We start from the raw sequence: 21361 nt of genomic DNA on the forward strand, positions 1-21361 counted from the left end.
TAATTTACAATTGAATTTATTTTAAGAAATCAATCACAAACATACAAAGTTAGCTGCCAACGAGACAGCTCTTTTTAAGGTTTCTATGGATCGGCATTGATACCAAGAAAACTCCCCATAAAAGAAATTCATGAAAATTTGTTTCTCCTTAGCTCTCAAAAGTGACTGGTTTATTCTGGAGAACCAAAAAACAGTTTGAAACTAAACTTTGATCACCTCCAAGTTTTTGTGACTCCTACATAATTAAATGGAGTAGGCTGAACTTGGGCAAGGGGTCAGGTTGCATAAGAAGGGTTCAAAGGTTTGAATCAGATGTTTCAGAGAATCTTCTGAAAGCTACATAGTAAGTTATTTACCCATTGTTCCTTTAGAGTTACTAACAGTTGCACCAGCTGGAAATAATAAATTCCCAAAGGAAAAAGGGAATCAACACTGCACTCAAGTATGCTAGCGAAGTCAGTACTATATGAGGTATAGAACAGGATAGTTTAACTTGTCCATCTGGTTTCTTGAAATACACCCTCACAAGTTTTTCCCTTTTGCAACACAACAAACTCAAAACTTATTTTCATGTGTTTCCTTCTCTCTATTCAGTGAAATTCGTTACTTCAGTTGATTTTATGGTTGGATGAAAAAATACTCTCATATTATGAGGTTCTGTGGGCTTCATTAGTAGGGTTTGAAAATTTGCCCATTCTGCTTAGCTCTCAAAAGTGACTGGTTTATTCTGGAGAACCAAAAAACAGTTTGAAACTAAACTTTGATCACCTCCAAGTTTTTGTGACTCCTACATAATTAAATGGAGTAGGCTGAACTTGGGCAAGGGGTCAGGTTGCATAAGAAGGGTTCAAAGGTTTGAATCAGATGTTTCAGAGAATCTTCTGAAAGCTACATAGTAAGTTATTTACCCATTGTTCCTTTAGAGTTACTAACAGTTGCACCAGCTGGAAATAATAAATTCCCAAAGGAAAAAGGGAATCAACACTGCACTCAAGTATGCTAGCGAAGTCAGTACTATATGAGGTATAGAACAGGATAGTTTAACTTGTCCATCTGGTTTCTTGAAATACACCCTCACAAGTTTTTCCCTTTTGCAACACAACAAACTCAAAACTTATTTTCATGTGTTTCCTTCTCTCTATTCAGTGAAATTCGTTACTTCAGTTGATTTTATGGTTGGATGAAAAAATACTCTCATATTATGAGGTTCTGTGGGCTTCATTAGTAGGGTTTGAAAATTTGCCCATTCTGCTTAGCTCTCAAAAGTGACTGGTTTATTCTGGAGAACCAAAAAACAGTTTGAAACTAAACTTTGATCACCTCCAAGTTTTTGTGACTCCTACATAATTAAATGGAGTAGGCTGAACTTGGGCAAGGGGTCAGGTTGCATAAGAAGGGTTCAAAGGTTTGAATCAGATGTTTCAGAGAATCTTCTGAAAGCTACATAGTAAGTTATTTACCCATTGTTCCTTTAGAGTTACTAACAGTTGCACCAGCTGGAAATAATAAATTCCCAAAGGAAAAAGGGAATCAACACTGCACTCAAGTATGCTAGCGAAGTCAGTACTATATGAGGTATAGAACAGGATAGTTTAACTTGTCCATCTGGTTTCTTGAAATACACCCTCACAAGTTTTTCCCTTTTGCAACACAACAAACTCAAAACTTATTTTCATGTGTTTCCTTCTCTCTATTCAGTGAAATTCGTTACTTCAGTTGATTTTATGGTTGGATGAAAAAATACTCTCATATTATGAGGTTCTGTGGGCTTCATTAGTAGGGTTTGAAAATTTGCCCATTCTGCTTAGCTCTCAAAAGTGACTGGTTTATTCTGGAGAACCAAAAAACAGTTTGAAACTAAACTTTGATCACCTCCAAGTTTTTGTGACTCCTACATAATTAAATGGAGTAGGCTGAACTTGGGCAAGGGGTCAGGTTGCATAAGAAGGGTTCAAAGGTTTGAATCAGATGTTTCAGAGAATCTTCTGAAAGCTACATAGTAAGTTATTTACCCATTGTTCCTTTAGAGTTACTAACAGTTGCACCAGCTGGAAATAATAAATTCCCAAAGGAAAAAGGGAATCAACACTGCACTCAAGTATGCTAGCGAAGTCAGTACTATATGAGGTATAGAACAGGATAGTTTAACTTGTCCATCTGGTTTCTTGAAATACACCCTCACAAGTTTTTCCCTTTTGCAACACAACAAACTCAAAACTTATTTTCATGTGTTTCCTTCTCTCTATTCAGTGAAATTCGTTACTTCAGTTGATTTTATGGTTGGATGAAAAAATACTCTCATATTATGAGGTTCTGTGGGCTTCATTAGTAGGGTTTGAAAATTTGCCCATTCTGCTTAGCTCTCAAAAGTGACTGGTTTATTCTGGAGAACCAAAAAACAGTTTGAAACTAAACTTTGATCACCTCCAAGTTTTTGTGACTCCTACATAATTAAATGGAGTAGGCTGAACTTGGGCAAGGGGTCAGGTTGCATAAGAAGGGTTCAAAGGTTTGAATCAGATGTTTCAGAGAATCTTCTGAAAGCTACATAGTAAGTTATTTACCCATTGTTCCTTTAGAGTTACTAACAGTTGCACCAGCTGGAAATAATAAATTCCCAAAGGACCAAAATTTAAATCTTCTTCAAGATTTACTGATTGGTTGATTAGTGTTATAACAGGTCTTCCAAATCCAAATATGCTACAAACTTAAAGAATGGTCGCTGTTGCTTGGAGGGTTCGAGGATCAGTTCACTGCCATATATCGAAGCATATTGAACCTCCCTGAAAGATTTATTCCGTGGGATCTTTAAGAACATTGGTCGGAGATGGTCAAACAATGGTCAAAGCCTGTACTAGAGTACTTCCGAAAGAAATATTGAGCTAAACTTTAAGGCAAACCTATGGAGGACACCTGATTAATGATGAGTTTAGGATGAGTCATTGATTAAACCTCCTATTACTCTTACACTATTAATCTGACCAAAACACACCCAGGGAGACATTACCCACATCAAGCATACCGACCCAATCATCCATAAAAACCTAATCCCTACAGACCTCCTTGCAGCCGATACAAATCCTATTCCACCCCTTGACTTAGAGTGGAAATTCAGAATGTTTCAAAATACTACACAGAACATCCTGGAATTCCACACCAGCCAGTCTTCTGCTCTCTGAGAGATATACTATTTATAGGCAGCATTTATTCTAATATCAGGTTTGCTCTCTCATGCTGCTTGAGGTTGGCTTTCTGGAGTCTTCTTTTCTCGGCCCTCAATACCAAAATATTTGATTACAAACGGAGAGATTTCGATCCACGACCCGAAGGGAAGGTCACAAGGATTGGCTACAGTTTCTAAGCGTAATAGTTAAGGTTGGCTTTCTTCTTGGACTGGACTTCTAGGATACCGTCCATGTAATCTTCATGAGCTAATTCTGTGGCCCCCCTCCGGAGAGCTATCATACCCTGGACGGAAAAGAGAACAAAAACGTCTATCGTCAGGAACATTCATCCATATTAAATTCATCCTAAGGGAACATCGAAGCGAAATTTACAACAAAAATGGGGGCAAGGGGAGGGGGCAAAGAGACTATACTGATTTTAACAGAACTGCCATAATAAAATCCATGATTTTTTTGTGCAAAATTACACTTTAAGCAAGCCAAATTAAATTGGTTAATACCAATGTGTAAATAAATATTCCTGCATTGGTTTCATTGTCTAAACCCATTTGAGATCTTTGGTTAGATTTCAGCCCATTAAGACATATCATCCAGCAGACCGTTAACATTTCGACATTTACCCTAAAACTACTCACCGCCTCAACACAGACTGCTTTGCACTGCGCTCCGTTGAAATCGTCCGTACATCTGGCCAACTCTTCAAAATTAACGTCAGCCCTACGGACAGAGAGAGAGTGGGTGAATGGTCACTCTAAGGGTCCCTAACGACAGCAGGAATTGAGGTAAGAAGTTAAAACGACTGGTTACTGTTTCCTGGCGTACAAAATAACTAAAAAGGGAATCAATACTGCACTCAAGTATGCTAGCGAAGTCAGTACTACATGAGGTATAGAACATAGGATAGTTTGACTTGGTCCATCTGGTTTCTTGAAATACACCCTCACAAGTTGCCGTTTTGCAACACAACAAACTCAAAACTTATTTTCATGTGTTTCCTTCTCTCTTTTCAGTGAAATTTGTTACTTCAGTTGATTTTATGGTTGGATGTAAAACAATACTCATACTCATATTATGAAGTTCTGTGGGCTTCATTAGTAGGGTTTTGAAAATTTGCCCATGGGCTGTAGTTTGTTCACTGGTGCTCTAGATCAACTCTTGATGGGATGTGTAAATGCGGTTAAGGAATTTTAGCTTTTTAATTTGCAACCAATTGCATTTGACATCAACTCATTACATCAATTCTTACCCGACATTCATTTTACGAGAGTGGATTTGCATAATCCTAGCCCTCGCCTCCTCCGTTGGTGAAGGAAATTCAATCTTCCTGTCCAGCCGACCGGATCTGAGTAAAGCAGGATCTAAAATATCAACCCTATTGGTGGCTGCAATAACCTGAAAAGGGAAAGAAGTAAATATGGTTAATACTTGGAGAAATGTAAGGGGGTTAATGGGGGGGGGGGTGGGGGAGGGCAGTGAATTGGGGGCAGAGTGGTGGATGGTAAGGAAGAAGGAGATATGGGTACAGCCGGATCTAACATATCAACCCTTTTGGTGGCTGCAGTAACCTGACGGGAACAGAGAAAATACATGAAATTCGTGTAGAAATGCAGGAGAGGGGGAGGGGGGGACAGGGAAGAGGCTTTAGCAGCAGGGGATAGCAAGGAGGGGTGGTGGAGGGGGAGGAAAAGGGAATATCAACACTATTGGTAGCTGCGTTATCCTGACCAGAATGGAGAAAATATTGTGAACTCTTGGAAAAATGTAAAGGAGAGGGAAAAAGGGGTGGGGGAGGACGGGGGGGTGTTAACAGCAAAGGAGTATGGGTTTGTGAGGAAGGGAAGGAAGGGACAGGTGTCAGACAAAACCGGTATTAAGGTATGTGAAATGAGAATATATGACCTGAAATAAATAACAGCAATTCATCTTCAGGAGAAATTCCTGTGACTTGATTGTTTTAAACAAACTGTTTCTGTATGTTTAGGTCATAACTATTTAGTTGGGAAGATACTGACCCCCCTAACGGTGAAGGCACTTACTTTAATATCTTCGGTAGAGCTGAACCCATCGAGTTGGTTCAGTAACTCCAACATGGTCCTCTGCACCTCCCTGTCTCCGGCTTTCTCACTATCGAACCTCTTGGTGCCGATGGCGTCCAACTCATCGATAAATATAATGGCAGGTAACTTCTCCTTGGCCAGGGCAAAGGCATCCCGGACCAGCTTAGCTCCGTCTCCGATGAACATCTGTACGAGCTGCGGTCCGGCCAGTTTAAGGAATGTCGACTGAGGAGTGAAGTTTGGAAAGAAAATGTGGTTAAGAAAATATAAGCATTAAAATCCCCCCCAAAACCATGCATGTTGCTAACTAAGCTAAGACAATAAACTTAAATATACTCTGCTTGTCAGGTACTAGCATTGCATTGTGAAGCAAACTGGCTATTGAGATAATAAATTAATTGAGTTTATCCAGAGTTATACTGTGGACAACAAAAATTGATCAAATATTTTGTTTTATATGTAATACAGATTTGATTTCATCCCCTTCCCCCTAGACACACATCTGCAGTCAACCTTCAATTAAAAAAAAATACAATTAATAAAATGCCATGAGAAGAAACTTTGCCATACAATCATGGTAAAGTCATACCATGTCGTCGACTTACCTTGGTCTGTGCAGCACAGGCTCTTGCCAGCAGGGTTTTCCCGGTACCTGGAGGACCGTACAGGAGCACTCCTTTGGGGGGTTGGATACCGATATTTTGGAACCGTTCTTTGTGCGTCATCGGGAGGACAACTGCTTCGATGAGCTGGAATAAGACACGATTTTATTTTCAGGGGTTAATGACGAAAACTTCATCTGAAAGTACGCTACGGCTATACAGAGGATGACCTTTCTATAACGCTACTGCACCCTCTCTGTTTATCCACGGGTGCTAAACGTGACAATGCTAGGGCTACTTCTCTGCGACTTACTGAGTTTCAGAGATAATTCTGGTTGCAGGGAACGATTTATCTGCAGTCGGATCCCAAAATGCTACGCAAATGTGGATAATTGCAACACAAATACAAAGTGTATGTTCGTATGTATGGCATTGTCTGTACAATAAAATACAGAAACAAGATGCATAAACCTGATGCTACACAAACAAATGTCAACTCTTTTCAACAACTGCTTTAGTTATATTCTCGTTTGTAGATTTGTTTTTGCCAACGGTTTCGCTTCACTATAACTTTTCTTCTTGATATCAATTATATTTCATATCACCTACTGTGTGGAAGCATATTAACTACAGATAACAACATACTGAGAGTGTTATACTGAAAAATTCAAATCACCTTTCAAGCACCCCCATTCCTCTTTACTAGTTTACTCAATAGCCCCCTCTTCCCCTCTCCCACAACTTATAGAAGAGCCCTACAAGATACAGGAGGGACTCTTTTGAAGGAAAGATCAGTTTTATTCGGTGCCGAGACACACAGAAAGCTGCCTTCCCAGAGTCTATATCACAAACGAACCTCCTGAATCTGTTTATCCAGTCCTCCGATATCACTGTACTGTTCCGTTGGTCTCTCGTCCACCTCCATAGCCTTCACTCGTGAATCGAATCTACAGATAAAATTATACAAAGTACATTTATTTTGTGGACGGGTTCCTTAGGCTAAACACGTCTTTCCTGAAGTTTAAACAAGCACTGTTTATGGACAGTGTTACTTGTGAACAGACCGTGAATACACGTGATAATATACTCCATGTAAGACATCTGACAGTATTCACTTTAGCTGGATCACATGTGAACACTGAACTGGGGCATTGAGAACAATACCCCTAGTTTGGAAATCCCATCCCCATGATTCCAACAGCCCCTAAATTGACCTTTAACCTAGTGTCAAGGCCCCCCCCCCTGAATGGCTGCCATGAACACAATGATACCACTGCATGCCAGGCATAAATGTACATTTGATTCAAAATAAATGTCACACTGATCATATTGGTTTGATAGAATATTGGCTATGAATAAATATCATTTGACCAAAAAAAAAGAAGGGGAAACCTTCCAATTCTGCAGGGTTGATCCAGCAAACCCAGACTAGAAGTAATGACTTACTCTTGTGGTAACGTCTCCAGTATAAGATAAGAGTCTTTATTAACGCCGACGAGATCCCCGGGGTGGAGCTGTTCTGGGTCTACTAGGCCAATAACTGGCAAGAAGTATGTCTGTAGAATCAGAATAAAATCATATTTATATCATCATACACTCAAGACACATCTCAACGTCTGATTTTCAGTTCAGTTATGGTGTTTTTTTTAAACTACAAATGACCAAAATGTAGGTATACTGTAGATACAATCAAAAAATGGAATCATATAAACAAATCTTTTGGAACAGAAAAAAAAAATCATCTTTTACTGGAAGAGTGATATGGAATCAATGTCCTCAGGAATTAGAAATGATATTTTATGTCCTACAGCCCGAGGCAATTGATGGCAAGCGGTATCATGCAATTCATGTGCCGAGGTGTCAGACAGAAGCCATAGTACCTGGCATACGGTGTAACCAAGAAATACAGCGCTGTATGATTCGGATACATCCCAAGAAGCAACAGAGCAAATTTTCAGAAGAAATTAAGTTTTTATATGTAATTAATGTACATGTAAAACCATCAACACAATGAAACCTTGAAATGACTCTCGTATTTAACTGAATCAAATTTGTGTTCTTATTATCTTTTGAAATTGTTATTTTTTTTGTTATTCAGATGTCTGTTAAAGATCACAATCTGAGTGAGACTTCTAGCACTAAGTACAACGGATATGAGTATGATTTCAAGGATGCCCCTAAGTACGAGTATAAATACCCTGAGACTCAAAAGACTCATGAGTACCTGGAAGTAATCTTGCAACTAATTCCTATTGTAACATTCAAAATGGCCACAAAGTGGAGTACAAATCCACCAGGGGGAATGCGAGTACTGGTAACTACACTACAAGACAAGAACCAACTGGCTACGAGACTATGGTACTTACAATAATGTTGAAGTTTTGTGCAGCAGTTTGTGATGGTTTGGAAATTATGTCTCTAATAAAATACTAGACAGCTCCTGTGTAAAATATTTTTTATAGTCTCTTGACCATTTTATAATCATATTTTATGATGTGATACCGGATAAATCAATCCCTGTTATATATGATTTTTTTCAGCCAGAACTCTGTTTCAAATCCGATTCTGAAGTGACCGCGTACCTGTCTAGTGGATGTTTTGATGACTGCACATTTTCCTTTTCTCTGCGAGTCCAGGTCGACATTTGCACCTTCAGCCTCACTGGAATCCTCTGGTTCAACATCTAGAAGCTGTGATGGAAGAGGTCAAAGGTCAGCCGTTTAGGGCCACACAAGTGCTACGACAAGACTTAAGATTTGATAGACTTTTTGGAGTTGAAGATTAAAATATATATGTAAATAGTTTACATTACACAAGAAACAAACTAAACCAAACAGAACAGATATTAGAAAATGAAGGACATTAGAAGACTAACAACCAATGAACTGTAAAGCAAATACCACAAAATGAAAGATATATTCAACTAGAGTGTACAGGATGAATGGAACGGGTTTAATATCAAGAAATAATGCAAACGGAGGTGAAGACTATTGAACGTAATAGAGAACGGACAGACAGTAGAGCAATACTGAAAACTGACAAATGTATCCTATAGATCATGAAATTGGGTAATTGGTAACAAGGGGGTAACAGAGATAATGGGAAATATATATCATTTAGAGGGGACACAGGTCAATGTACTAACTAGAATAAGACATAACAGTGAGTTACAAACAGACAAATATATCGACTGAATAAACAAACAAACAAACAGTAGAGCAATAACGAAAATGAATAAATGTACTCCGTTGATTTTGAAGCGCGTAAATGAACTGACCGGAAACTAGGGTGTAGGTAACTAGGGTGTATTACACAGATGTATTTACCAACAAAAGCAGACTAAAAATGAACGTACGAGAGAATGAACACACAGTTAAAGCAATATAGTGGGAAACATATTCATTCAGTGTGACATCTATGGGTCAATAATTCTGACAGGGTTCAGATTTAACAACGATATCGAAACGGAAATAAGCAGACTTATGACGAATGAAGAATCAAGAAACGAACGAAGACGAATGAAGAAACAAACATTAATGTGTGATAAACAGCAAAGGTTAAACGAACAAACAATTAGAACAAAGCAGCAAAAGAGCAAACACTCAATTTGAAAAATGCAATCTTACCTCTATAACATTTGATACTAAATATGGTAGGGTTTTGTTGACTTTAATTTTCTCTTCATTTTCTTTGATTTTTTCTCTCTGTGCTGTTAATTCGTGTTGGATTCTCATCATCTCACTCTTCATGATCTGTTACAATATGAGGTACAGAGAAGAAAGATGACATTAGTATAAAATATTGAACTAATTTACATTGACATACTGATTAGATTAGACTATTTAAGAACAAACAAACCAGTTATGGGTAACTGTACACAAGTGGATAGAAATGTAACTGTTTTTATGATTCTAATTTTAATTGAGAAGAACTTTTTCTAAGTTTCTAGGATAATTTGACATCATTTTGGTCATCAGTGGTGTTATTGGTGGTCTGATAAAACGTCAGAAAAACATAACAGGAGGCTTGAGGATTGGTTTGAAAAAAATACCTCTGCTATTGCAATTAATGCGATATGCCCAACAAAGAAAACATTTGTCTCTGTAAAAACTACTTAAGAAAAACAAAAGACCTTGTTTGTCCATTTTTACCACATTCTTCTCTTCAATTCAACTGTTGGGAGGTAACCCAATCAGTGGGAGGGAGGGGTGGACTGGCTGTGGAAGAAGAACGAACATACCTTAACTTCATTGTCAAGCAACCTTGTTCTACCAATGATTTCATCTGTTGACATGCGTAAGACCTCTTCCCCAACAGTCTCCTGTTGATAAAGGGGGAAAAATAGTTTTATTTATAAATTTGTACGTTACATTTCAAACAAAATTTGGACCAACATTACCTAACTGGTATTCTTTGTGCATCCATCAATATAACACAGGCCTAACTAAGGCTATACAGGCTAATGTGTTGTACTGTCACATCGGTTCAGAAGTTTATATGAAACTTGAAAGAGTTGTTTCTTGCCTTCATTACTTTAGCCTTGGCCTAACTTGTAACTATACTAACTGTAGTATTAGGCCTACCTAATGCAGGCATCACATAAGATTCTGGGCCGACATTTGTAACTAGTTCATATGCAAAGTCTTGTACGTACTTGTCAATGAAGTCACAATTCTCACCTTTTGACGCCCTGATTTATTTCATGCAGATACGTCTATTACTAGGCCTAGTCCCAACACTCTACAACCATGACTGGAGCCTAAGCTTGGTTTCCTTCTGAGTGATACTATACAAGAAGTCTGTCCTAACGTACAAAACAGGCATGACTTGACAATTAGACACAGAATGTTTCGTTAGCCGATTCCGGCCTAAAAAGCAATTTCCTATACTTAAATATTTTGCATGAATATCAACTAATCTTAACATGATTAATAAAATGCGATGAGCGCCAAATGCAGCAGAAGATACCTCTCCATCTTCCCATATAGATTTATCTTCGAGTTTTGTTGCGGCCGCCATTATGTGTCGCTACTGCGCTTCGGAATTAATATTACTTTTGTACATTCTGCATGCAACTCTGAAATTTGCCGAATACATAGAAATAGAGCAAGTGCTGGCGGTATTCACTAATAGATGAACACAACATGCGGCTCTGATTGACGTCTTCTGCTACTGGCTGACGGTCTCTCATAAATAATTTTAATATCCAAGTGGTTTATTCTTACTGGCCGCAGGTACGTTTCCTAAGATGATAAAGTCTACTTTAATGGTACAGTAGCTTTACTACTTTAACTATTAGGCGGAAACTGGATTCACTTAAATGGTTAAATTGCGTTAAGTCCTAGCACAGGCTTACTACAGCTTTGTAAATATTGTCTGCATCGCCGTAGCCTAAAACTAGAGTAAAAGTAAACCTAGTGTTCCTACTTAGGCTACCGAGTACTGTAATAAGTTAGAGTATGCCTAGGCTAGACTAATTGCAAATAGTTCAACAACAGGAGTAAATAACATTATTATAGTGTTACTAGTAGGATGGTGACTTCGAAGTTCGGCCACTTAAGACTTAAAACACCCCAAAACTAAATCTTCTGGTCTAAATCACCAGAAAATATACTTCATATGGTGGGAGAATTGTGTTTTAGTACGATACACGGCCAAACTTTCTTTCCTGCAAACTGTTTTCACGTTGTTTTCCAAGAAAATTCTTCTTGATTGTGGAACTGTATTTCTTTGCTAGAGTATTGCGAAGTTCGGACACGCAACCTACAGTGTGGCGCTGGTAAAAATTGGTGGCGCAGTTGCTCTTTCAGTAATTATAACAGACTTCATAGATCTTCGTCATTTTATTGACAAATATGTAAGTAATTTCTTGCACACGGGTCATTTTGGAGAGAAAATAACTGTAGCTTCGTACTTTTTGGTGAAATTTGGCTCTTCCTGTAGGTTTTCATGGTGAAAATTGTGTATTTCTTAGGGTGCCCGAACTTCGCAGTATGGCGAACTTCGCAATACTGACTATACTACTAGCCTAGGTAAAGTACCGAAAACTTGGTTGAGGATTCCACACAGGGTAGGCTTTTTTTTAGTTCATGTCTAAGGTTGTTTATCGTGCCATGAATTAGTGAAAGATAATTTATTGATATTGTTTTTATTATAATTTATTGATCTGAAGATAGATTTGAAGACGAAACTTTCTGATTTCATTTAAGCCAGCTTATACTTTCACACTTCCTTGTGCTCTGTAGCTTTTCAAACTCTTAGGGTCTATAAGCTGATCGAGTTTATATTGTGCTTTTGCTTGATTAGCTTGAAATATTTTGTCTTGAGATCCAACATCTTCAAGGAAATTAATCAATGTTCATCAAATTTATGCATCATTTAACTTTTAAGAGAGATTTGCAAAGTTTCTTGGTTTACAAGAGACAAATGTTGAATATTTTTGATTTATTCTAGTCATGAATGTCACCATCAGTTAGTAGCTCTTATTTATAGTTTTCATCCTCCAAAATTCTATATGTTTGTTTTTACTCACTTGAAATTTGCCTTAAAATTTCAGGAACTGTTGATTAGTTATATTTCTTTCTGAGTTTTGGCCCCCACCCCAACAAAAAAATATGATAGATCACATAAATTAAGAAAATATTTAATTATCCTTTTGTTTGACTATAGGGCAGCCCATCTAATGAACGATAGTTCCACTCATAGGTGACACATAATGGCTTCCATGGAGTTGGATCCACTCTTTCTGAAGGCACTAACTCTTCTTCGGTCCAAGAGCCGTGAATCTACAGACCAACTGAAGGCCCTCCTAGATGAAGTTCTGGGAAAGAAACCCAAAGGAGAATCAGGAAAGGTTTGTTGGCTGAAAAAGTAAAGGACAGATTGATTGAAGTAAGATAAGGATGCGATCAAGGGTGACTGTTCATAGGGACCAGGATAGAATATCCCTCATTACTTGCCAACCCCCCCCATCCCCCTTTCCCCTTTTTGTTTATATCAATGTTGAAATATGTCAGGAGAAGGTTTTCCATACTAATTAGCTTCAAGCCCATCAAACACCCTTGATTATACTTATTTTCTCAAAGCCAAAAATATACAGCAAAAAACAATATGATAAACATGTTTGTGAAATCTTTCGATAATACATACTTCAAAAAAGCGGCATAAATAATAGAAAGAGTCACATTGCCTTTGCTTAAACTCGAGTGGCCCTTGTTTACCCCAAACAGACATTTAGGTAGGGGCTATTTTTCACAGAAAGTAGCCCCCTGGTCCTTGAAACCTTAATTTCACCCCTGCATGGGACTATGCCAGCAAATAGTACTTTATAGTGAAAACGAACAAAGACCACACAGACACATGTCTTCTAGTAATAACTGGCTGCCCTCTGACCCATTGTTAGTTTAAAGGGTGTGAAGACTCGCGCAGAAAGAAACGTCTAATGCCAGTAATCTGACCTAGTTTCGAATCAGGTGTAACAGAAGTGTTAGACACCACCATCGATCCCAGAAAATACGCACACAGCTTGCTACCGTCAGTAATTAGACACTAGTGTACAGTCAGTACATACAGCTGCGGTCAACACCCACAGCACAGTGTATAAACGATACAGCGATGGACATCTCAGGATTAGCTAAAGATAACAAGGTATCACGTTTCATTGCAGTCTGCATTTGGTAGCGACAAGAGAAAAACTTCACTTGCATGCAACGAAAAGTTAACTTTTTCACAGGGCGGCACACGGTTTGGGGCGAGTCTTCAATGCCTTTAAATAAGGACATGTGACACTATATATCTCTTGTCCAGGATTGCATTGCAAATTGCTATACAAATTGGTCAAGTTGTTATTCAAGTGTAAAGCTTTCTATACAATTGTTAAGATGTATAGTAGGTTTCTGCACAGGAAACAATAATATTAAATGAGAGAAAAACTAAAGAGCCTTCACAAGTGATACACAAAATGTTAACTCTACATTATCTCGGGCTGCTTCTCGTTACATTAAATGAAGACTTTCCTTTTATTGAACAGACTGACAGGGATAGTGATGAGAAAGTTATTCGAAAGAAGGAGGAGAAGGAGGGAAAGCCATCCCAGAGCATCAAGAAATTGACCAGCATGGATGAGAGGAAATTGTCAACCAAGAGGCCACTTGAAAAGGTAGGATGCTCATCAAATGTGTCATGATTGAATATTTATAGAGGGATATTTCTGGTGGGTAATGGTCATTGTGTTTACATAATTTGATGAAAATCCTATCCACATCTTTGTGTTGAAAGCCACATCCTAATACGAATTTGTATCTTGGAGGTAATGTCTTCTCTTAAAACTTTGTGAAATTAGATGAACCCATCTTGCACAGGCTACAAATGTTAGAAATTTCCTCATGGCAACTGATCTAAAATTAGGCTCTGTTTGTGGTTATAAAGTACAAATCGTTTATATACCGCAGAAACTATAAGTTGTCTTTCAAGCAAGTTGTGTCGTGATTTCCTAATTCACTAACCAGAAATTATACAAAATCCATGGAAGACTGTGCTCAACAGTACAGTGTAAGATTTTTGATAGGTCAATGAAATCTAGCTTTTGGGCTATATGGATCAGGATTTGAAGGTGGGATGGGACACTCTAACCACTGCCCCCCAGCGTCACTCTGAAAACTGTGAAAAAAGAGCAAGGTTTTAAAGATTCCCTTCAAATAAAAATATATCCATGTTCATTTACTGCCAGCTGTTTTTGCACAAACAATTCCGGTTCCTGCCTCCTGCGAACAGTTCAATTTTCAAAGAAAAATTTCCAAATGTTTCAACATTCTTTCCAAAAGTTGACATTTAAATATATGAATATTCATAACAGCATTCCTCTCAGTCAAAGTCTGACGCAGCACCTCTGAAGAAACTAAAGATAGAGCTGCCGAAGAAACTGTCGACGATCAGAAAACCCGTGATCGACGACGACGACGACGATGATGAAGAGGACGAGGAAACAGACGAAGACGTCGTCTTCGATACCGAGAAAAAGAAGTCGGATGTGATCAACATAAGCAGCGATAGCGAAGACAGTCCGACCGATGTCCCCAAGAAAGATGGCGGAGCAACGACCGGAATGGAAGAGGAGGCAGCAGGGAGCACCAACATGGACGACTTTGCGTTGGAATTGGGATTGGCCTGTGTGGTCTGTAAGAAGATGGATGTGTCGGCCAAAAATCAATTAATTGAATGTCAGGAGTGTCACAACTTATACCATCAGGTGAGGGGGATGGGGGAGGGATTGGGAGGGGGAGGAGGGGAGGGGGACAGGGCTTAGAGGGAGTCAGGGATGAGGGCATTGTAGCATGGTATATAGTCACTTTGCAATGCTAAGAGAGCAAGCATTTCTTTTAGAAGATATTGATGTTCTCTTTGATTGTGCTCAGTGGTTTAGTTTCAACATTCATCGAGCATTTGATCAAAATTCTGTCAGAATGAGATAGATTTATACCTCTAAAGATCCTGAGCCAAGCAAAGTGAGGTAACGTTTCCTGACTTTGTGTATACATGCGTTATATATTAATTGCAGAACTCCGTGAAATGGGCGAATAGCTCTTGAAAGTGCCTCAGAATATACAATTGATGTTTCCGTCTTTCACTATATATAATTTTGCCGGTTTTTTGTCGGAGGTTAAGATGTGTAGTTGAAAAAGTTGCAACCGAACAAGTGGTCACAATTTGCCTTACAAGCAAAGTTAGGTGACACGTTTAGTCACCGTACACCACCATTGGAGAAGTAGTTGTGACAAATCGATAATGGTTCCTCAAGTTTTTAACCTATTTTGATAACATTTTTAATTCATAATTTTCTTGTTCTCGATCACAGTTTTGTCACAAGCCAGCTGCTGTCGATACCGACGCTAACGACCCAAGGTTGGTGTGGTACTGTGCTAAGTGCCAGAGGAACATGAGAAAATCGGTGAGTTTTGCTTCTTAATAGCAATTCGTCAATCCTTTAGATCAGTAAACTGATTTTCAACGGTCTTCCTTTATTTTCCACCAGATTCAATCTGTCTTGTTTTAAAAAGATTGTCTGGTAGCCCTAAGAAGTTACCTTAAAAAACGATAAATAATTTTTCAAACATGTTGTCAAAGTATGAGAAGGCTAATGTTGCGTTTGACAGAGAAACAATTTTTTAATCGTTAAGGATGGACATTTCCAATATGATTTGAACAGTAACGAACGTGACGTCATTTTCGCAAATGCAGATTGCGACATAAGCCACGCTCCGTACAGTACCTACAGTAATCACAAAAAAATCCTTAATTCCTTTAACTAATGTAGTTCTATGGGTAGTGTATAAACACTATCAAGAAAGAGTTCTCGAGTAAATTTGTCTAAGCCGGCCAGAGAAAAAACATCGATGGAAGCAAAGGGCTCAGACAGGGTCAATATCTCGCCGTATCCGGATTGAATACTGTTCACCGTACAGTAGTAAGCTGGTAGGATGTTCATGCCTAAGGCCTAACTCAAGGGCAGTTGTTTTATGTTATGATTATTTTTATTTAAACTGGATTTAAATCTTTCGGGGTCCTGATTTTGGCCTGCTGGGCGCTCATTCTTTATTTGTGGGAAGAGTGGGATTTATTCTTTGAAGAGTGTCAGTGTTGATGATTCATTCAGTAGGTGTGAAAGTGTGGTGACTCTGGTATGAGAGAACCACAAGAAAATACAATAACACTGAGGTAGCCGGTTTAAGCACACGTCTATTCAATAGGATAACTGTAAGGCAAGTGGTGAGATATATACAAGAATGAATGAAGCCTGGTGACGTATATCACCATAGCGTAGGCTGGGAGGTTCAGCCGTTTGGTGTCATGACAAACAATTACTACAGAAAGCTGCGGTCTTAACATCAAGGAGAGATTTTTTGCCAAGTTAGCTCTACAAGTTATATCCTCTCTTTGTGGAACTACATATTTGGATTTACATACAGGATTTCACTTTTTGACAGCCAAGAGAGGTTTGTTATGGCATACATTGCGGGGTGATATGTTGAATTTGGGGGGGGGAGGGGAAGGGGGATGTTGGGAGGGGGTGAAGGGAGACAGTACGATTTGAGACTGCTTTGGTGTCTGAGTACTTCGTCTATTTCTGGTTTAAAGGCCAATGATTTGGCAAAGAACAGCATGTGATGTGGAGGAATTGTATTGAATAATGTATCGGTTGTTTTACTTCCTCTTAAATGACATTTACATTTTCAGGTCGACAAGAAACCTTTAAAGTCTTCCTCCAGTCTCGTAGACCTCTCGTCCTCAGGGTCGGAGAAGAAGAGCGGAGAACAAAACATGAATCTCTTCAAACGATCAGAGCCTAAGGTTCGAGCCTTTTCTTATTCTATTATAAACTATCACCATATGATCCACATCTTGAGTAAGGGATCGTGAAGGGCATGGCAATTTCTAAAACTGGAATCGGCACGAGGCCTTTTTTTATTTGTTCAAAGTGAGAGAAAACGTGTACAGAAATGTCAGCAAACCTCCCCAAAAAATGATTCATGAGATCTTTCAGAAGATTTGACGTCAAATCTTTACGTTTGCAGTAGTTGCTCATTTGCTGTGATCTCGTCCAAATCTTGCTGGGGTTTTGGACGATTTTTGAGCCCCGACTTTGTTTGATGGTGAAGTTGTAAGAGGGATAAATTATGAGGGCACCTATGGCAACATGACAAGAAGGGGCAGGGCAGTTCGGTAATTGTTGCTCGGTATGGGCAGTACGGCATGGGGTAGGGCCACTGATGCTTAATCCAGCCCTGCCTTCTGATCATATCAGTTTAGAATGCTCTCAAGGCTGGGACCGGTCTGACATTGCCTTCTTCCGTGAAGCTCTGTTGACTAATGGAATTTAAGATATTGAATAATTCATTTACCATGCATAGGTCTGTATACAGCTGTACAGAGCCCTATATCCACACAGACAGATGTTATGTGTGCGGTACATTATATATATGAAAAGGTTGTATGTGTGGACTGAATGCATACATGTGAACGGTAGAAAGTCTTGTACACTGTATCGAGACTGGCATAGCCTGAATGCTAGAAGGTGAAGTTTTTGTAGACAGTATTCTGATGATAGCGGGAAACAATTAAATTGTTTCTATATTGCGTAGCATACTGGCTGTTTCATGATTTTTTTCTTTTCTCATCATAACATACTACAAATGGTAGCGTTATTCACACAGAAACTGTTTAAAAATCTTCGCATTCTCTGTTTACACTGTTTGCATAGCATTCCATACTATTAATTGATTCCCTCATCATCGCTAATATTTACTGCATAAAATGTCAGTAATATGAAATTACCTCTTTTTCAACGATCTGACTTTTCCTCATCTATCAGGATAAACGAACCCCACCCACCTGACTTAGCCAATTCCCACCCCCCCCTCTCTCTCTTCTCTCCTATTTTTAGACTCCACCGGTGTCTTCCGTGGGTAAATCTCAGCCTTTCACCGGTTTCGCGGCCTACGCCGCCAACGTATCCGGCAAGAACTCCTCTTCCGCTAAATCCGGCTCGGTCTCCAACAAACCGTCCACCATTCTGGGAAAGAGCAACATAAGAGTGAACATGAGCGGAGGACCAACAAAGTCTAGTTCCGCAGGCGGCAGCAGAACCGTGCTCTCGAAATTCAAATCGGCGTCCTCAGAGTCGCGTTCACCATCCCCACAGCCGACCACAGGGTCCTCCAAGGGTAAAGTAGGAGTGGTCAAGAACCTGCCTCAGGCCAGCCAGGCGTCTGCAATGAAAAGGCTACAACAGATGAAGAAGAAGGCATCAAAGAGATGAAGGAACTTGTGGCAAAACTTTGGTTGAAAAGTACTCGACTCGTTTTGTTTTGTTCAACAAATCTTTCAACCACAGGGAGAACCTTGGTCTGGACAGTGGTGGACTGACTTTAATATGAAGACAGGAGCAATAGCTTTGATGTTAGTCTGGGGAAGTACCAATAGAGTGGTTGACAATTGGAATTGTTAGGTCACAATGCCCCCGGAACTGGAAGAGCAAAGGGCAGGGGAGGAGAAGGAAGGAGCAGGTGATATGAAGGATATGCAAGTGACAGGGAAAGGTTAAGAGGTGGGTGAGAAATGCAAGATGCAGGGAGACGGAAGGACAAATGAAGGATATTTGAGAGGGGGGGGGGGGAAGAGGGGTTTGGGGAGACATCGAGAACCCACTAAATTCCAATTTTTCTGATTAAATTAATTGTCTTATTGATCAACAATAGCGGTACTATCTCGTTGGGAACAAGTGACTATTCATTTTCTCCATTTCTGAAATCCTGAATTATGCCAAGGATTTAGAAGTCAACCACCTCAAAAGAAATCTTTGGTTGGAAAACGAAATTTTGTGCAGTTCTTCTACTGATTGTGAACTCTGGTTTGATTTAGACCTCTCAGAAACATTGTTTTGGAGGTAATTATAAGGAAGTGAACTTTACTTGACCTGAGAAAATGACAGAGATGACAAGACTGCAAATAATACTGACTGGTTGAAACCACTTTTATGTGTTTCTGTTTCGTAAATCTGCTTCCACTCTTCCGAAAATTAGTAATAAAACCAAACATTGGCAGAGAAATTTGAGCTGATTTTTCATTAATTTTCATAAATTTTTAAAACATATTATTTTGAGATGCAATATCTCCTAATCATCCAGTTTATCAGTTGTTAAGTTTCCTTCCCAATAATGGAGTACAGAGTCCAAATTTGTTTTTCTCAAAAGAATAAAAAATTGTTCTTTTGTAACTTTCGTAAATCGTTGGGAGCAAGTTCAAAATCCTACTTCAATACCAGTGAAACACTTCTAAAGGCCAAAAACTTCACACAGATTGGTGATCAATTGACTTAATATCGCTTTTGATGTTCTACCTACGTCTAGGGAAGGACTGACCACTGGGGCAATTCGGACAGTGCCCGAGGGCCCAGAGCAATAAGGGGCCTGCTAGCCTTGTTATCAAATCTGATGTTTAGTATGATTGCATATGAGGTTTGTTCCAGTAATGTGGGTCTTATAATTATAAGGTTGTATTCGAAAACTTGACACCATGTGTTACTATTGGGGTGAGGTTCACCAAGTCATTGGTGAAGTGGGGAAGGGGAGGAATGACAGTTTCTGACCGGGGCCCGCACCACGGTCAGTTCACCCATGCTTCATGGGGTTATCAATACTCTCTTACATTCATGTGGAAACAAATTATACTTTTATCAAATATCAAAAACGACCCAAAGAGAGTGTGATTTGGCAAGCTTTCTTCTATATTTTTTTCTTTGCAATATTTTCTTCTGTTTACAAAAACAAAACATTTCTCTTTAACATGCATACACATCCCTGTTTCAACCTCACAAGAAGAGTGAAACAACCCCCCCCCCCCCTCTCTCTCATGATGTGTGTTATTTCTAACGTTCTCTAATCCTAACATAGCCCATAGGTCAATAGAAAGTAGTTTATATATATATATGTCAATGAACTAAATCGACACCAAACCTATAAATGTTCCCAGTCCCATCACTTTCTGTTTATCCCATCTCACATGCCATTAAGGTCACTGTCAGTTGAAAGATCTGCTTTATTGGCTCCAATTATAGCACGCTGTAGCTAGGAAAGTTTTGTGATAATGTAATCGACCTGCCACGGTCATAAATCCACCCCAGGCTCTAAGATTAGCCTGCATAGCTACTTAACACCATTGGGCTCTTTGTGTAAACACTGTGTGGAAATATGTTCTTGTCTACAGCGGTCACAAAGACCCTCCTACAAGAAAAAATATGTGGCAGGCATTGCAGACTTATTGGTAAAAAGAGGTCATTTTACGACCAAGGCAGGTCGACGTAATCTCAAGAAACTTTTCCAGGATAGCATGCTATAGTTTGGGTCTATACAGCAGACATTTAAACAGGCAAGGCAGCTATTAATTTTTTGTTGAGGCTGTCCGTGCATGGCGGTGGGTTACCGACGGATTGGTTGCCTATTTCTTTTGGCGATAATCGATTGTAACCTTAAGATAATATTTCTGTTACAGATGGCTACACAATCCTGATACACGATATAACTGCTACACGATATGCAAATCTATGTAGCAGTCTCTGCACACGGACACCTAAGTCTTTCTAGTAATTAACCAATCGGCAAACGTCATATATCCCGATTTTGCTGAATGTACATTACACTTCTCCCTGCTCGACTGGAGGAATTTACAATCACTGTTCCAGGTATCTGATGCCCTCTTATGGCTGTCACATCCTTGTCTATATGAGCCTCTCTTGAGCTGCATTTTCCGATTTCATACTCTCCTTCCTTCACCACATATAAATTTTTATGGATAATGCAGCCACATTTAAAGAACACAGTATGATAAGCAACATGCACAGAAGGATTATATCAAATGTAACATTATCAATACAACATATTAATTTTTTTTTTTGGAGAAATGTCATCGCAGAGTCTGGGCACGAATGGCCAAACGACTTAATCCACCTCTCGACCCCGGTGCC

At 39.2% G+C, this 21361-nt stretch overlaps 2 protein-coding genes across 2 annotated transcripts; one reads left to right on the forward strand and one right to left on the reverse strand.

The window, feature by feature from the left end:
- LOC139982878 (26S proteasome regulatory subunit 6A-B) lies at positions 1-10964 on the reverse strand. Its single transcript, XM_071996030.1, has 11 exons — positions 10813-10964; positions 10085-10165; positions 9471-9596; positions 8427-8534; positions 7291-7400; positions 6701-6791; positions 5848-5991; positions 5222-5467; positions 4432-4577; positions 3821-3902; positions 1-3468 (listed from the first exon to the last, which is right to left on the reverse strand). The coding sequence occupies exons 1-11, from the start codon at positions 10861-10863 to the stop codon at positions 3358-3360; spliced, it is 1296 nt and encodes a 431-aa protein (XP_071852131.1). The 5' UTR covers positions 10864-10964; the 3' UTR covers positions 1-3357.
- Positions 10965-12513: 1549 nt separating this feature from the next.
- On the forward strand, positions 12514-19453 carry LOC139982880 (integrator complex subunit 12-like). Its single transcript, XM_071996031.1, has 6 exons — positions 12514-12697; positions 13874-14002; positions 14699-15091; positions 15698-15790; positions 17077-17190; positions 18284-19453. The coding sequence occupies exons 1-6, from the start codon at positions 12560-12562 to the stop codon at positions 18656-18658; spliced, it is 1242 nt and encodes a 413-aa protein (XP_071852132.1). The 5' UTR covers positions 12514-12559; the 3' UTR covers positions 18659-19453.
- The last annotated feature ends 1908 nt before the right edge of the window (positions 19454-21361 follow it).

This window comes from Apostichopus japonicus, chromosome 16 (genome assembly GCF_037975245.1).
Source record: "Apostichopus japonicus isolate 1M-3 chromosome 16, ASM3797524v1, whole genome shotgun sequence".
Taxonomy (NCBI): Eukaryota; Metazoa; Echinodermata; class Holothuroidea; order Aspidochirotida; family Stichopodidae; genus Apostichopus; species Apostichopus japonicus.

Excerpts from the sequence above, each read along its gene's own strand:
- LOC139982880 (XM_071996031.1), top strand. The coding sequence starts at position 12,560 with ATGGCTTCCATGGAGTTGGATCCACTCTTTCTGAAGGCACTAACTCTT. Across the intron at positions 12,698-13,873 it reads CCAAAGGAGAATCAGGAAAG|ACTGACAGGGATAGTGATGA; the intron begins GTTTGTTGGCTG and ends TTTATTGAACAG. Across the intron at positions 15,092-15,697 it reads GTCACAACTTATACCATCAG|TTTTGTCACAAGCCAGCTGC; the intron begins GTGAGGGGGATG and ends TCTCGATCACAG.
- LOC139982878 (XM_071996030.1), bottom strand. The coding sequence starts at position 10,863 with ATGGCGGCCGCAACAAAACTCGAAGATAAATCTATATGGGAAGATGGA. Across the intron at positions 6,792-7,290 it reads CTGGAGACGTTACCACAAGA|ATTCGATTCACGAGTGAAGG; the intron begins GTAAGTCATTAC and ends TTTTATCTGTAG. Across the intron at positions 3,469-3,820 it reads AAGCAGTCTGTGTTGAGGCG|GGTATGATAGCTCTCCGGAG; the intron begins GTGAGTAGTTTT and ends TTTTCCGTCCAG.